General features: G+C 42.2%; 3 protein-coding genes across 3 annotated transcripts; 2 read left to right on the forward strand and 1 right to left on the reverse strand.

The window, feature by feature from the left end:
- Window positions 1-156: 156 nt before the first annotated feature.
- Window positions 157-8,033, forward strand: pak2b (p21 protein (Cdc42/Rac)-activated kinase 2b). The gene is made up of 15 exons (XM_070961779.1): window positions 157-504; window positions 1,526-1,906; window positions 2,016-2,122; window positions 2,279-2,429; window positions 2,681-2,712; window positions 2,806-2,919; window positions 3,052-3,184; window positions 3,283-3,346; window positions 3,605-3,653; window positions 4,301-4,413; window positions 4,533-4,650; window positions 4,755-4,854; window positions 4,941-5,137; window positions 6,645-6,782; window positions 6,920-8,033. Exons 2-15 carry the CDS (start codon window positions 1,717-1,719, stop codon window positions 7,004-7,006), a joined length of 1,593 nt encoding a protein of 530 aa, XP_070817880.1. The 5' UTR covers window positions 157-504; window positions 1,526-1,716; the 3' UTR covers window positions 7,007-8,033.
- A 359-nt stretch (window positions 8,034-8,392) lies between these two features.
- Window positions 8,393-10,608, forward strand: rpp21 (ribonuclease P 21 subunit). Its single transcript, XM_070961781.1, has 5 exons — window positions 8,393-8,535; window positions 8,662-8,762; window positions 9,479-9,561; window positions 9,731-9,865; window positions 10,117-10,608. The coding sequence occupies exons 1-5, from the start codon at window positions 8,479-8,481 to the stop codon at window positions 10,212-10,214; spliced, it is 474 nt and encodes a 157-aa protein (XP_070817882.1). The 5' UTR covers window positions 8,393-8,478; the 3' UTR covers window positions 10,215-10,608.
- Window positions 10,609-10,640: 32 nt separating this feature from the next.
- aqp12 (aquaporin 12) lies at window positions 10,641-11,938 on the reverse strand. The gene is made up of 3 exons (XM_070961489.1): window positions 11,344-11,938; window positions 10,843-10,959; window positions 10,641-10,768 (listed from the first exon to the last, which is right to left on the reverse strand). Exons 1-3 carry the CDS (start codon window positions 11,936-11,938, stop codon window positions 10,641-10,643), a joined length of 840 nt encoding a protein of 279 aa, XP_070817590.1.
- Between the last annotated feature and the right edge of the window lie 2,044 nt (window positions 11,939-13,982).

Genomic DNA, 13,982 nt, shown 5'->3' on the forward strand with positions numbered 1-13,982 from the left:
GTGTGTATCAGTCAGCCTCCTCTTCCCTCATTACAAATGTTGACCTACATTTCCAACAATGCTTTTCGACCTAATTCAACTTCCAGTTTCTGAAGTTTCAACATGTTTCTCGCTTTCAGTATTCCCAGCAGTGAAAATTTGGTTATTTGCAGCGTCAGAGTCGGCGGTGCAGATTTGTGTGCGGGCAGTAATCTTTGCGCACAGACAGCGGACAAACTTCTCACCATTCATTTGAAACATTTATTGAATAGGCTAGGGCTGGGTCGGTAGTTCCGCTTCCCCTTCGCCATAGCGGAATTATCCCGGGGCCGAAAAGATAGAAGAAAAGTTGCATTGTAAATAGTTGAAGTCACGTTTTTACCAAGTTATTTGTAGGCGCCGCGTACCATCAAGGCCCAATGTAACGGAGGAAGTACTTTTAACGGATTTACTAACGTTTTCCAGACCGTCGAGGATCGTCCCGGAGTCAAGTTCTATTCAAGTTTAACTGGTGTGGAACCTCCGGTGAGCTCTGCTGCCCCTGCGTCGTCTTCGTTAGCCTGCAAATAAAGCAGACTGGTACTGGATAGTTGGCCAGTTTGCAGCCTCTGTAGTGTTGTTTAAACCGCCTCTACACAATGTGAATTTCTCGGGGGAAAACCCACAAGTTCGGTGGGCAGACTATTTAGCGTAAGTTAGCTGATAGCTTAACACTGAGCTCATAGGAACGCGAGCGTTAGTGTAGCTTGTCATGCTAACTTTAGCTTCTAGCTAGCACACTTGTTGGCCAAGCAGTTCATGCTAACGTTAGCATGCTAGCCGCCCCTGTTGTTACTCATTTGAAGGGCATTTTTGAAGAGACAGAAATACCGTTATGTGGGAAAATAACGGCATAAATGCCGATATATCGACATATTTTAAACTTAGCAAGAAGCAACGAAGTGTCAGCATTTTATCTCGGTATGAAGTGCACTAAGACTTGTTAGTAGCAACTTCTGTTATTCTTTTATCCTCATCTGGGCTCGTTTCTTAGTCTTCTTCAGATGCGACACAGGACACAAAGAAGAAATTGTCAACATTTCTCAGACTAATGCTCAGGTTTCAGAGGGAGATATGTTGTGTAAAAATGAGACGTGGTCATTGTTTGAGTTCCGCTAACAGTCTCTCCTGTAAGCTAACTTTACATTTAACTGTATTTGCTCTCACTCTCAGTACACGTTTGCTAGATATTGGCAAGCATTTGTCCGTGCAGTACTTCAGCAGCTGTATGGGATTACTCTTGTGCTTTAAGTAGTTGTTCATGTAAACGTTGCCCTGAATGCTGAGATCATGAGTGTTGGGTTTCTCTCTGCTCAGTGTTTTCTGTTTCAAGATGATGGTGGTTCCCCCCCATCACCAAACCAGATTCACTGACACACCACACACCTCCCACAGTACCCCTCCACTCTCTTTGGCTTCAATTTCAACAACACTGTGTTGTTTCACTCTGTAAAGTACCCATATTACTGTGTGTTTGTGGTCTTATGAATGTCTGATCTTCCTCCAGGTGGTTCTTGGTGCTTCATTTCTCTTCAGCTGTCACTTTCGGCACATCCTCCTGTGGCGCATGAGCACACCAGTGCCTTGTGTTGATGTGAGCGCCGCCCCGCTCCCTCTCTGTTTGTCACCCTGTCCATCCTCGGCCGCTGAGCTCCCCAAGCCCTCTTAGCCCTGTGAGGCCCCCGACAACCTATAGCGATGTGCGATAACGGAGACCCTGAGGATAAACCCCCTGCCCCTCCGGTGAGGATGAGCAGCACCATCTTCAGCACCGGCTCTGGCAAAGACTCACTCTCAGCCAACCACAGCTCTAAACCTCTGCCTTCTGTGCCCGAGGAGAGGAAACCTCGTAATAAGATCATCTCAATCTTCTCTGGGGCTGAAAAGGGTGAGACGAAGAGTTTGGCAGAAAAGTAGTCAACCTTAAAGTCTTGGGTTTCAAAACACTTGTGAAGTGTTGTCATGTGTCATTTCACAAAGGTTTTGGTTTCTTCCAGGTGGTAGAAAGAAAGATAGAGACAAAGAACGACCAGAGATCTCACCACCGTCAGATTTTGAACACACCATACATGTTGGGTTTGACGCTGTCACAGGGGAGTTCACTGTGAGTTTTCACTGTTTGCTCGTTCTCACACGTTTTTTTTATCTTCTTCTTCCACTAACCCCTGTTTTTTCACACCTGACTATCAACCAAAACACACATTTCTATCACATCTTAGTCTGCATCAGTTTGACACCGTGTCGTCTTGGCCCTGCACAGGGTATGCCAGAGCAATGGGCTCGACTTCTCCAGACCTCAAACATCACCAAGTCAGAGCAGAAGAAAAACCCACAGGCTGTGCTCGACGTTCTCAAGTTCTACGACTCTACAGGCAACGGTCGCCAGAAGTACCTCAGCTTCTCGTCTTCTGGTGAGGCTCCATGTCCAATTGTAGGTTTGTTTAGTTGCCTGTGGAGCATCATGAGTATTCGTCATAAAGAGTCATTTAATCAGTATTAACTTGTGTAAAAAACTGTGAGATCAGGCAGTACAGTGAGCAGAAGAGTTCAAAGTGTTGAAATAAAACCCTTTTGAAAACACCTAGTTTAATCTGTGGCTACCCACTCTTATGAAACATCTGCTTGTCTCCTAACTGTGCCTCGTTGTTTTGTTCTTTCACAGAAAAAGATGCTTTCACCCCTGGGCCTCAGTCTGTAAGTATTTCAAGACTGTTAAAAAAAGCACATACTGTTTGATGTTTTGTCTCATGAAGGCTAAAAGCCTTTTCTTTTCCCGCTCTGAATTAGCCTGTCAAAAAAGGCACTGAACCCTCGTCTCCGAATATCAAAGACATTGATGATGATGACGATGATGAAGCTCTTCCCCCTGTTGTGGCACCAAGACCCGAACACACGAAGAGTGTAAGTCGCCTGCTTTAAGCAGGTTTGACAGTCGGATGATTTGTTTGGAAAATCAGTTTTTCATACGTCATTCTCTGTGAGCTTTATTTGTCTGTCTTTGGTTGTTGTTGTTGTTGTTGTTGTGTTGTGCAGGTGTATACTCGCTCTGTTATTGACCCCATCCCTGCTCCAAGCCATTGTGTAGACGGCGATGTTGCCTCCAAGGCTGCAGACAGACAGAAAAAGAAGGGCAAGATGTCGGACGAGGAGATCATGGACAAACTGAGTAAATTATTAATCTCACAAGTCTGTTGCCACACAGCAGTACAGCAGGTTAAATCTCACCTGTGCCCTTTACGTATGTGATTGTTATCTGGTTTACAGGAACCATAGTCAGCATTGGGGATCCCAAGAAGAAGTACACCAGATATGAAAAAATTGGTCAGGGGTGAGTGCAGATTTAGAATTTGTGATTTACAATCTTATGTAAATGCAAGATACCTTAACAAACTCCTAACAATCCTGTGAGACAGATCCTCTTAGATCTGCTCTCGTGTTTCTTAGTCAGTAACATACAAACAAAGCGTTATATCACAGCTCTGTTAGATTAATCACAGCTTTTGTCTAAAAATGTGACAGAACACGCAGACAGATTTGAGTGGACTTGTTGTTACATTGAAGTAAATTGCTCATCTCCTTCTCACAGAGCGTCGGGAACAGTATTCACAGCCATTGATGTTGCCACAGGACAGGAGGTAAGACTGATTGAGTCATGGATGAGATGTGGAGACTATAAAAAGAGCAAGCAGTGACACAGCAGAGTAGAGTAGTTTAGCTCTTTACACAACAATGGACACATCAAAGTTAATAGTTTTAACAATAAGCTTTATTTTAGAGTTCATTTTTTACAAGAAACACAGCTTTCTGTTGTTCACCTGCAAATGTGGCCACAAGGGACAATTCTGAGTTAATCAGTAAAACTTACTTTAACTGCAGCACGAGTAAAGAGGAGTAATCAAGTTAGCAGGCTGGCCCAGTGCTGTTAGTTACACAGCAATATCTATTTAAAGTTAGCTAACATTAGCTTTCATTAGCTAACATTAGCATCCTCTGCTACCAGTCATACCAGACCAGGTAAGGTTGTATCTGCAAAATACTTACTGAGTATGTTGAATTGAGCAAGGTTTGTTTTATTGCTAATAATATTATGATATATATTATAATAATATTGCTTTACATAAAGGGAGAAAAAAGTTATTAGAAAAATGAGTTAAATGGTATAATCCATACACTTATGCAGTCATGATAAAGACTGAGGGAAAGTTTGTGAAATTATATATTAAAATTGTATCTAACATGGAGTCATTCTAAATATCTGGTCTGTCACGCTGCCTCTTTACAGGTAGCCATTAAACAGATCAACCTACAAAAGCAGCCCAAGAAGGAGCTGATCATCAATGAGATTCTAGTGATGAAGGAGCTGAAGAACCCCAACATCGTCAACTTTTTAGACAGGTAAGACTGGCAGGAAGCTGACTGCTGCAGAACAGCTGGCGATGATTATAGCAAGTGTTCACAGAAGCATAGATGGACACCGGTGTGTGATGCTGTGTATTTGTGTGTGTGTGTGTCAGTTTCCTGATGGGGGAGGAGCTGTTTGTGGTGATGGAGTATCTGGCCGGTGGCTCACTGACAGATGTGGTTACAGAGACCTGTATGGATGAGGCCCAGATAGCTGCTGTCTGCCGAGAGGTACGCTGCGTTCTTTACACCTGAGGCCATAGGAAAGAAATCAAGTCCCCAGAAAAACTTTAAACTTTTCCCCGTCTCGTCTCCATTTGTCTCCATATCTGCAGTGTTTACAAGCATTGGATTTCCTGCACGCGAACCAGGTCATTCACAGAGACATCAAAAGTGACAACGTGCTGCTTGGCATGGATGGCTCAGTCAAGCTCAGTAAGTCCTGCACTGATGTTTTCAAACTCTGATCTCTACATCCCTTCATTATCACCATCATTTACTCTTCTCCATCTCCTCGACAGCCGATTTTGGCTTCTGTGCCCAGATCACTCCAGAGCAGAGCAAACGCAGCACCATGGTCGGCACGCCTTACTGGATGGCTCCTGAGGTGGTGACCAGAAAGGCTTATGGGCCTAAAGTAGACATTTGGTCTCTGGGTATTATGGCCATTGAGATGGTTGAAGGAGAGCCTCCCTACCTGAACGAGAACCCACTACGAGTGAGTGACCACATTTTAAACCCTCTTCTTATTTCATTCTTGTTTACTTGTTGTTCATTTCCAACAAATGACATGAAACTCTTCAAATAGATAATCTGTACGTAGGCGATTGCATTTACTACATAATCGCCTGATCGTGATTATTTGACCTGACCGTGATCATTTTCACCTTTATAAGAGCAGATGGATGAAACTAACAAATGTCATATTTCCACGATGCTTTCCGCTGACTGGCAGTCTTTTAATGACATCCCCTTCTGCTGTGGAGAATTAGTGCCACCAGCTGTTTATCTCAAAGTGTTTAACTTCTAATATTTACATGATGATAGTGGATGTAAGCGATGTTACTTTGCATTTCTTTCGCTGATTTTCTGAATGGAAACCTCAGCTGGTTGAAGCAAATAAGCTCATAGTAAAATAGTTTTATAAAAGGATCAGGAAAGGACCATTAAACCAGTCATTGTAATAACTGTAGGACAATTAATAGTCAGCCAAAATTTCATTGATTGTTTGTGTCAGACTTTGGCATCACTGGCAAACAACTGCAGTCCTGAAAGCCTCATGAGTCAAAACAAAAGCAGGACCAATGCTGAAGTCTCATGAGAGTTCGTCGCACTCTCCACATGCGCCAACAACAGCAGTCAAGGAACAAGCCAGACACTAAACAGCTGACTTATTGTTAGCTCAAGTTGAGCTAGACACATATTTCTGTCGGGTTTGACTGCTGCTTCTCTTGCCTTTTCTCTTGTATGTTCTAGTTGTGTATAAGCACAAATCAGCAATATGTTTGCTCATACAGGAAATTTGACCAATATACAACGTTGATATACAGATCAAACGTACAGTAACAGTAAACAAGGATACAGCTAGCGTCAGGTGGTGTTGATTCTGTCACCTGTTTTTGTTTTCCGTCTCAGTCCTGTGTCAAATTACTGGTTTTAGGCTGAAGTTACGTCAGCTGCTTTAAACAAATGATCCATCTGAACAAAACAGTTAGCGTTTGACGATGGCAGTGTTGTTTCGTCGTCGTGTCGTCTTGATCGTGGGCAGAAAGGAAACTAACATTATATGTGAATCAATAATCCCCCCTCATTTCAAACTGAACGCGCTCTTCTTGATGTGTTCACATAGCATGTTACAAACCTCGCCTCTTCAGTGTGAACGCTTAAAGTCTGGATTAGAAATCTTGTGTCAACAGTTGATTATCGTCCTTTGTAGACCTGTTACCTGGTGTCACCTGCAGTTCCTTGTATGGTTTTGTAAGGTCAGATTGCTCAGCTGTCATTAAGCACTGTTGAAAAGGAAAGGACTTCTTTGTACCTGCGTGAATGCGGGCTTTGAAAATTCTTTGCAACACTTTGATGGCAATTAAAAACCGATCAGAGTTGAAGGAAATGTTCTCACTTAGCCAGTTTGACTTGATTCATCTACTGCAAGTCAGATAGTTCCTGAAACCACGTCTGACAGTTGTTGATGTACCTTTCTCTCGTCTCTTCCCCTTTGGCAGGCATTATACCTGATTGCCACGAACGGCACGCCCGAGCTTCAGAACCCAGAGAAACTGTCTCCGGTCTTCAGAGATTTCCTCAACCGTTGCCTGGAAATGGATGTAGAGAAAAGAGGCGGAGGCAAAGAGCTGCTGCAGGTTAAAAACGCCTCCTGTTATTCGATTTTTTTCTTGTTGAACTTCTCTTATGTTTTAATTAAATCTGCGCCTGATTCACTGTTTTTTTTTTCTAACCTTTTCCCCTCCCCCTCTTGTCTTTGTTTATTGGCGTGCAGCATCCGTTCCTGAAGCTGGCGAAGCCCCTCTCCAGTCTCACACCTCTCATCCTGGCAGCCAAGGAGGCCATGAAGGGCAATCGTTAGCCGATGAAAAGAGCTACCCTGCCTTCCCATGCTGTGCACAGATACGTGCCAACCATTTAGATTTCGTGCCAGACAATAGGCTGAGAGTGACTCGCCACTCTTGATGCACCAGCCTTATAAGCCCTGACAAACCTCACTGTGAAGAAGACCAAAAATATAGAGCACAACTCCACCGCTGTCCACATGAACTCTATTCTCACTCAGACGTCAGAAGACAAGTCAAACTAAAGTGCTTAGTTTCAGAGTCAGGCGTAGTTATTTTGTACAACAAATCTCCTGGTGACATGTTAGGGCTAGGCTTGTATTTAACTTGGAATGAAGAAGATGCCTAGTTCTGTTTAGTTTTTTTAATCAACTGCCTTAAACAAATGCAATATGTTGCCTAATGTATTGTTGATTGTGTCGATGTCTCTCTTCCCATGATTTTTACTACCTTTGTAATTTACCTTTTCAGCTTGTCAGTGTCTTAGTTATTTTGATACTTGAATTTCATATTTGTCCCCCTTCTTGTTATATAGTTGGTCTCATTCAGTGAACACTCTGGCTATTTCCACATTGACTCGTGTTTTATGGACATTTTCTCTTACCGGTTTTTATAGGAAACATTTCAGTACGTTCATCATCAGAAACACGTGCTGTGATTGTGTTGTTCTTCGACTGCCACACCTGACAGACCTACTGTACCAGTTCTTCCCTTGTGTTAGTCTCCTGATACCAGAGGTGCACCTTACAGGCAAATTAAAATGTTAGATTGACAGGGTTTATACTTTCTTCTTTATTGATGTTATTAAAAATGAGTATTGTATGTCAAACTCTGTCCTTTGTGTTCTTCTCGGCTAAACAAATGCCCTTTTCCCATGTGTATATTGTGTACTTAATAATTGGTTTAGGATAAAGATGGCCACATCATGATGGTTAGCTGTCAAAGACATGGCAAAGATATTTTTTTGACTGTTTCTTTTCCTCCTCTGAACGACTAACAACCTTGTCTGCCCACTCAAATAAATGCAACTTCGTGCTTTTGTGATTTGGGTGTGAAAGTGATTGATGTGTAGTTGTATCACCATTTTTTTTATAAAGCCACACAGAAGGGAATGAACATGAGAGTAGACTAACATAAGCGATGCAATATAACCTTAATAATCTGTCCTGTCTGTACTGTTGTATGTCTGAAGACCAGTTTAGACTTTCATTTAATATCAGTGTTGGTATAATGGCTTTGGGACTGGATTCTACAGGGAGTGCTGATACAAGTTTAGGGTGTAGCTGACGAAGCTTTAGGTGTGTTTATATTGAAGTATGTTGGCAATCATTCAATTTTGAGGCAATTAGTTTTTTAGTACGGCCTTTACTGTGCGCTTTTACTATGAAATTCTTGCCGGAAGTGTTCCTTTGACACCGGTGAAGCTGTGCTAGCTCGAAGTAGCCAACAGGACGAACCTGCAGCTCTATTTTTCTGACCTTTGTGTGTAATGGCGGCCCAAATAAAAGACAAAGAAGCTTACCAAAGACTGAACTATCTTTACCAGGTAGGAAATAAATGTTAAAAACTATTTCGCTGTCATGATGCTATCGACAGCAGCCCCATGGCTAACATGCTAGCTACCTTGCTAACAGTAAGGTAATGATACTGAACCGGCTTTCTCCTTTTACAGGCTGCGCATTGTGTTTTATCCGAAAACTCGGAAAATGTGGAGCTGGCTCGTTTCTACTGCTTCACACAGAGGACCATCGCAAGACGTCTAGTTCTTAGACAGTAAGTAAAGTCTGTATCCGTATCATCCAGAGGTGTGTGTTTCTGCTTGTTTGGATTTTATTTTGAAGGATGGATTACAGCAGTATGGAGTCCGATCAGTCTCATTAATAACGAATGCACTCAGAAGGATTCACTAATGTATGTCGGGATTGTATTGAAACAAGTCTCCACATAAACATTTCGAGCACACGAGAATAGTTATTGTTGTTTAGAAATGTCAAACAAATCCACATATTAAAAAAAGTTTCACAGGATTTTTTTCTCATGACAGTTAAAACCGTAGAAAGTTCTGAATGGTCTAATTTGAGCAGATTTTTCCCTTTAGTTTTGTGTACAATTAACTGCACAGTAAAATAACAAAGAGAAAATGCAGATGGTCATAGTCAGGGTTATCGTGAACAGGATTTCACTAAACAGTTCAGCAAACCTAAAGAAATAAAAAATGATTGCTCTTGTGTGAGTCTTTCGTCCTTTTTGGCCTCTACAAACACTGATACATTAACAGTAATAACGTAACGTAATCAGCTGAAGGTTGATATATTTTACTCCCATGAGCTGTAGAGCTCTATTAAGGAGCCACACTATTGCACTGTGTGACCTTCACTGTGATGAACAGATGCCCTGTAGGTTTTTCTGAGTCAGTCCCACATACACCATCCTGCTGTGGTGCATGTTATTTGGGTTTTCAGTATTTCTTAATGTTTGTTTCACCACAGAGACCCATCAGTGAAGAGAACATTGTGCAAGAAGTGCTGCTCATTGCTCATCCCTGGTGTAACTGCTACAACAAGACAGCGACGTAAGTCATCATCTCATTTAGAGCGACAGTCCACTTCCTGATGTTTATGTTTCTCATGTTACCTCGCAGTGCATACCAGCTTTTTTAGTCAGTTCATTCACCTGTTTCATCTGAATTTGTTTGGTAAAGCATGTTCAGAGACACCAACTTTCCTTTTGTGTCTCATTAGGAAAAAACAGCAAGACTCGCTTCACTGTTGTGAGGTGCCTCAGCTGTGGGCAGAGCAAGAAGCTACTGAATAATCCAGATCATTGTCTGTGGGTAGACCGTCCCGAAGCTCAGCTGCAGCAGCAAAAGAAGCCAGGTGTCAAACCTCAGCTCGACACTATGCACCAGCCTCACAGACGATGCTTCCCATACTGTGTTTATCTTACAAGAGCTCCACACTGAAACATCAAGATTTATTTTTATCAGTGTTAAAGATTAAATACACTATGAGCCTGAAAGAGTTATAAGACTGTGGAAATTGGCTACCAGATACAGATTTTTCAATAAAATAATGAGTTGGAAAGGACAAACACTTTGTTCTGACTGTTTATTCTCTTTCACCCACAGAACCAGGCCCTTCTCTTAAGAACCAGCCAAAAGACAAAGAGCCTGATGGATCAGCGTCTTCTGAACCCAGTGCTGCTCAGAGCACTGCCAGCACGTAGCAGCAGTCCGCCTCCTCTGACTGACGTATGAATGGATGAATAATTTATAATTTAGTACGTTTTTGGCTTCAGTGAGATGATTTTCTGTATACTTCTGCAGCGTGTTCGTCTCTGTCTCACGGTGTAATGTTTGATGACCACTGTGTGGTGCACTACTACACACGTTGGATTTGAAGGAAGAAACGTTGGTGAAAATGTTTTTTTCTGAAAGGAGAACTTCCTTGATAAGAATGACTTTCTTAAAAACAGTCAACAAGAATAGAAATTTTAATTTGCTATTATTTTTTTATGCTTAATATTTGAAGTTTTCTGTACAGACATGCAACTTTTGCTTGAGGCAGATCTATCCTGACCTTTAACCAATTGTGTCAAGTACTTTCCTAAAAGTTTGATTAAAAGACAAGAAAAAAAAAACTGTAGTATCTTTCACTTTTTCTTCTTTTCTCCTTTGTCCCCCTTTGGCACTCTGAAGCGTGTCTTCTGAAAATATAGTAGATTCTTGGCAAAAATCCTTGGAATGTGTCCCATGTACAGGAGAAGAGCCAGCGTCATGCCTAGAAAACAGACGGTCAGTGAGTTCAGAGAACTGACAAGAGCTGCAGTTATCTTTCATTTATCCCTGATTTACCTGTGAGAGAGCCCAGCCAGTAGACTCCTGCATACTGTGCGAAGGTAAATCCAGTACAGTGGAAGGTGAGGCCATAGGCCAGTGATGGATTCATGTAAGCTGAGGTGTAGCCTCTGGCTGCAGAAAACAAATGGTTAAAAAAGATTTCAAAACTATGGTTATGAAAGTGGAAGCAGGAGTCCAAGGAAGTCGAAATGTAGTCTTCTGCACGAGCAGTGTGAGATCATATCTGAGCAGCGTTTATCAGTAGGAGCTTTCTTTAGCCAAACTAGTAGTGACAGCCAACACGTTTGTCACTGCAACCTGCCTTATGTGGAGCGAGTGAGAGCACTGGTTTCCCAGTGAGTTCCCATATTTTTATGTTTTATTTGAAAAGTTTTCAAATGAAACTTTCCATTAGTATTCCAGTAATTTTCTGCACAATTGCAGAATCACCAAAGTCTCTCTAGGAGTGTATTTTTTGGATCATAATGGGGGCCAGGCTCACCTCACCAGACTTACCTGTATGGGACAGGAAAGTGAGGAGGACAGCAATCAGGGGCACCCGGATCAAAGCAGATCTGCGTTGCAGGTTCAGCTGTATTAGATGAAAGATGAGCGCGCAAACACACTCAGTGAAGAAACCCTGAGGCAAAGAGACCAGCAGCGATGTGCTGCACTCTCTCGCCATCAGGTTTTTGATCATGTGCATGTCCGTCAGCTCCAGACTCCAGTAATATAGGGCTACGTAGAGCGCAAAGTGGGCCCCAAGAAACTGGGCTGCCACAGACAGGAGAGTGGGCACGGTGGTGGCCTCCAGCTGCAGGAACTTCAGCACCACCATGCTGGGATTCCCTGATGCATCCCCGCAGATCACACCGTGGGTGAGCAGCACCACAAACAGAATGGTTACAGTCACGTCAGGTCCTAAGCCCCCAGCCCACTGACCCACCTCCACAATGGTCTGCACCTCCAGCCAACATGCGACCAGCAAGAAAGACGATGCAAACTCCAAAATGAAGCCAAGCCGTGGCCGTTTTTTTAGTACTATTCGAACTGTGGCTGCAAAGATCACAACGGCCACGAAGTATCCGAGAGATGCGTTTAGTCCAGACATGGCTCAGGTCAGGTGTCCCCTGCTGTCTCTTTTCAAAAAGAAACAAATGAGGCTTGACTCAACAACTTGCTTCCTGTGTGGCAACGTGGCACATGCAGACACACACATCTTATCAGAGACACGTCAGGTTTGTACCCCTCAACCACCTGCCAAAATACACATGGGCCTTTGCAAGGTCAGGTCAGGAAGCTGGCCTTCATTCAGTGGTCACGTAGAATGAGATCACAACCTTGTTCATGCTTCCTTCCTCTCTCTACAGGATTACATACACTGCAAATGTTCCTTTTCCAAAGACGTCAGTGCCTAACACATCAGGCAGGCCAGCAGTAAAACTAGGTGGGACAGCAGAACCATCAGGGCTGCAAAGGCCCACTGAAGGGGTATGTTAGGGGCACGGTCTGATCAGTTTCCCTGCAAACTGCAAAGGCAGGCTTTGCGTAATGAGCTCCACCTGCCAAATTGCATTAGCAATACAGCATCTTTCTAGTGACACTCATTTTAATTATAACCCAAAGCTTCTCAAATAAAATAAACATAAAGCTGCCACTCTTATTTTAGAGTATCTTATTCATTATTCAGTATTTTACTCATGAAACACCTTAATCATTTATCTGCAGTGTAACTGTTTAAAGTTTCCCTCCACTCAAAAACATCTTTATCTTCTTGTTCCTACAGTTGAGAGAAGGATCATCTGCTGAAAGTGGACAGTTCCCATGTGCTCATTGACAATCCCATGCTCAGGGGATGGCATACAAGCATGAGGTTTGACATCACAAATACTGAAAAGTTGCAAAAATGTGATGTAAACATTTTTTAACAAGATAATTGAACTGTTTTTAGGGAAAAGAACATATCATACAACTTATTATCCATATACATGTTAAAGCATGACTGGAGAGGATCTTTAAACCTCCTTCAGCACAGGTATAACTCCCACGTACAATTCATAAAGCACTGAGATGACCACAAAACATGTTTTGCATGAGTTGCTTGAATTTCTGTTGTGAAGATAAAGTAATAAGTTTAGATTTATTTGCATTGCTTGTTGTCCAGTCCTCTCCCATGAGGAGGAGCTGCATAGTCTGTGGTTGCAGCTGCATTTTGAAGATGCCAGGCTTGGTCTGCAGGCAAAACTACTCAAAAGAACTATTCCCATAGTCTTTTTAAATAGTTTACTTGAGCAGCTGTGAGTTGTTTTTTATATTAAAATACACCATAAAGGCCAACACTGATTGTTTGTGACGCCATTATGCGTGTGTTTTGTCTCCACCTTGTGGTTGAATTGTAAACAGACCACTTCTGTTGCTTATGGTCAGTGGCTCCCCATTGATTGACTGATCTACACACACACACACACACACACACACACACACACACACACACACACACACACACACACACACACACACACACACACCAAGTAATGCTTGGTTATTTTCTCTCATTTCAGTACAATTAGTGGCACTTTACTTAAATCCAATATAGCGTCTACATAGAAGATCATTGAAAGAAAGCAGACATACAGCACAATAAGTCCTTTCTCCTCCAGCCGGGAACCCAGCCCAAAACCTCACATAGGACTTTCACACAAGACATTTTGACGTGTCACAGGAGTGAAAGCACAGGTGTAAATAAACATAGAATTAAAATTAGGATGGCTGATTTACCTTAGCTGCCTCAGTTTGAGGGTCCTGGTACTGTGAATGTTGACTCACTGTTACACTGTCATATCTTATCAGGGGCTATTGCCCCAGCAGGGCCCTGGCTACCAAAAATAGTTGGTGTGATTAGTGGCTGTTAGTAGCTTATTTTAGCATATTTATATAGATAGTATAACATAATATATAGTACAGTGCTGCAATATAACAGAATATATAATATAATGAAGTATAGCATGAGTCTAGTATAGTATATAATAACTAATATATAGTGTTTTACATATAATACATATAACATGAGTAATACTTAAATACTCTAACTAATGAACAATTTACCTCCCAACTTGTGATTGGATGGTTTAGATCACATGTTAGATTAAAAACCA

The sequence above is a fragment of the Chaetodon trifascialis genome, chromosome 4 (genome assembly GCF_039877785.1).
Source record: "Chaetodon trifascialis isolate fChaTrf1 chromosome 4, fChaTrf1.hap1, whole genome shotgun sequence".
NCBI classification, from domain to species: Eukaryota; Metazoa; Chordata; class Actinopteri; order Chaetodontiformes; family Chaetodontidae; genus Chaetodon; species Chaetodon trifascialis.

What these genes read in the sequence shown, in the direction of transcription:
- pak2b (XM_070961779.1), top strand. Translation starts at nt 1,717, where the DNA reads ATGTGCGATAACGGAGACCCTGAGGATAAACCCCCTGCCCCTCCGGTG. An exon ending in GACCCGAACACACGAAGAGT is followed by an intron (nt 2,920 to 3,051) that starts GTAAGTCGCCTG and finishes TGTGTTGTGCAG; the next exon opens with GTGTATACTCGCTCTGTTAT. An exon ending in ATCGTCAACTTTTTAGACAG is followed by an intron (nt 4,414 to 4,532) that starts GTAAGACTGGCA and finishes TGTGTGTGTCAG; the next exon opens with TTTCCTGATGGGGGAGGAGC.
- rpp21 (XM_070961781.1), top strand. Translation starts at nt 8,479, where the DNA reads ATGGCGGCCCAAATAAAAGACAAAGAAGCTTACCAAAGACTGAACTAT. An exon ending in TGCTACAACAAGACAGCGAC is followed by an intron (nt 9,562 to 9,730) that starts GTAAGTCATCAT and finishes GTGTCTCATTAG; the next exon opens with GAAAAAACAGCAAGACTCGC. An exon ending in GCAGCAGCAAAAGAAGCCAG is followed by an intron (nt 9,866 to 10,116) that starts GTGTCAAACCTC and finishes TTTCACCCACAG; the next exon opens with AACCAGGCCCTTCTCTTAAG.
- aqp12 (XM_070961489.1), bottom strand. Translation starts at nt 11,938, where the DNA reads ATGTCTGGACTAAACGCATCTCTCGGATACTTCGTGGCCGTTGTGATC. An exon ending in CACTTTCCTGTCCCATACAG is followed by an intron (nt 10,960 to 11,343) that starts GTAAGTCTGGTG and finishes TGTTTTCTGCAG; the next exon opens with CCAGAGGCTACACCTCAGCT. An exon ending in CTGGCTGGGCTCTCTCACAG is followed by an intron (nt 10,769 to 10,842) that starts GTAAATCAGGGA and finishes TCTGTTTTCTAG; the next exon opens with GCATGACGCTGGCTCTTCTC.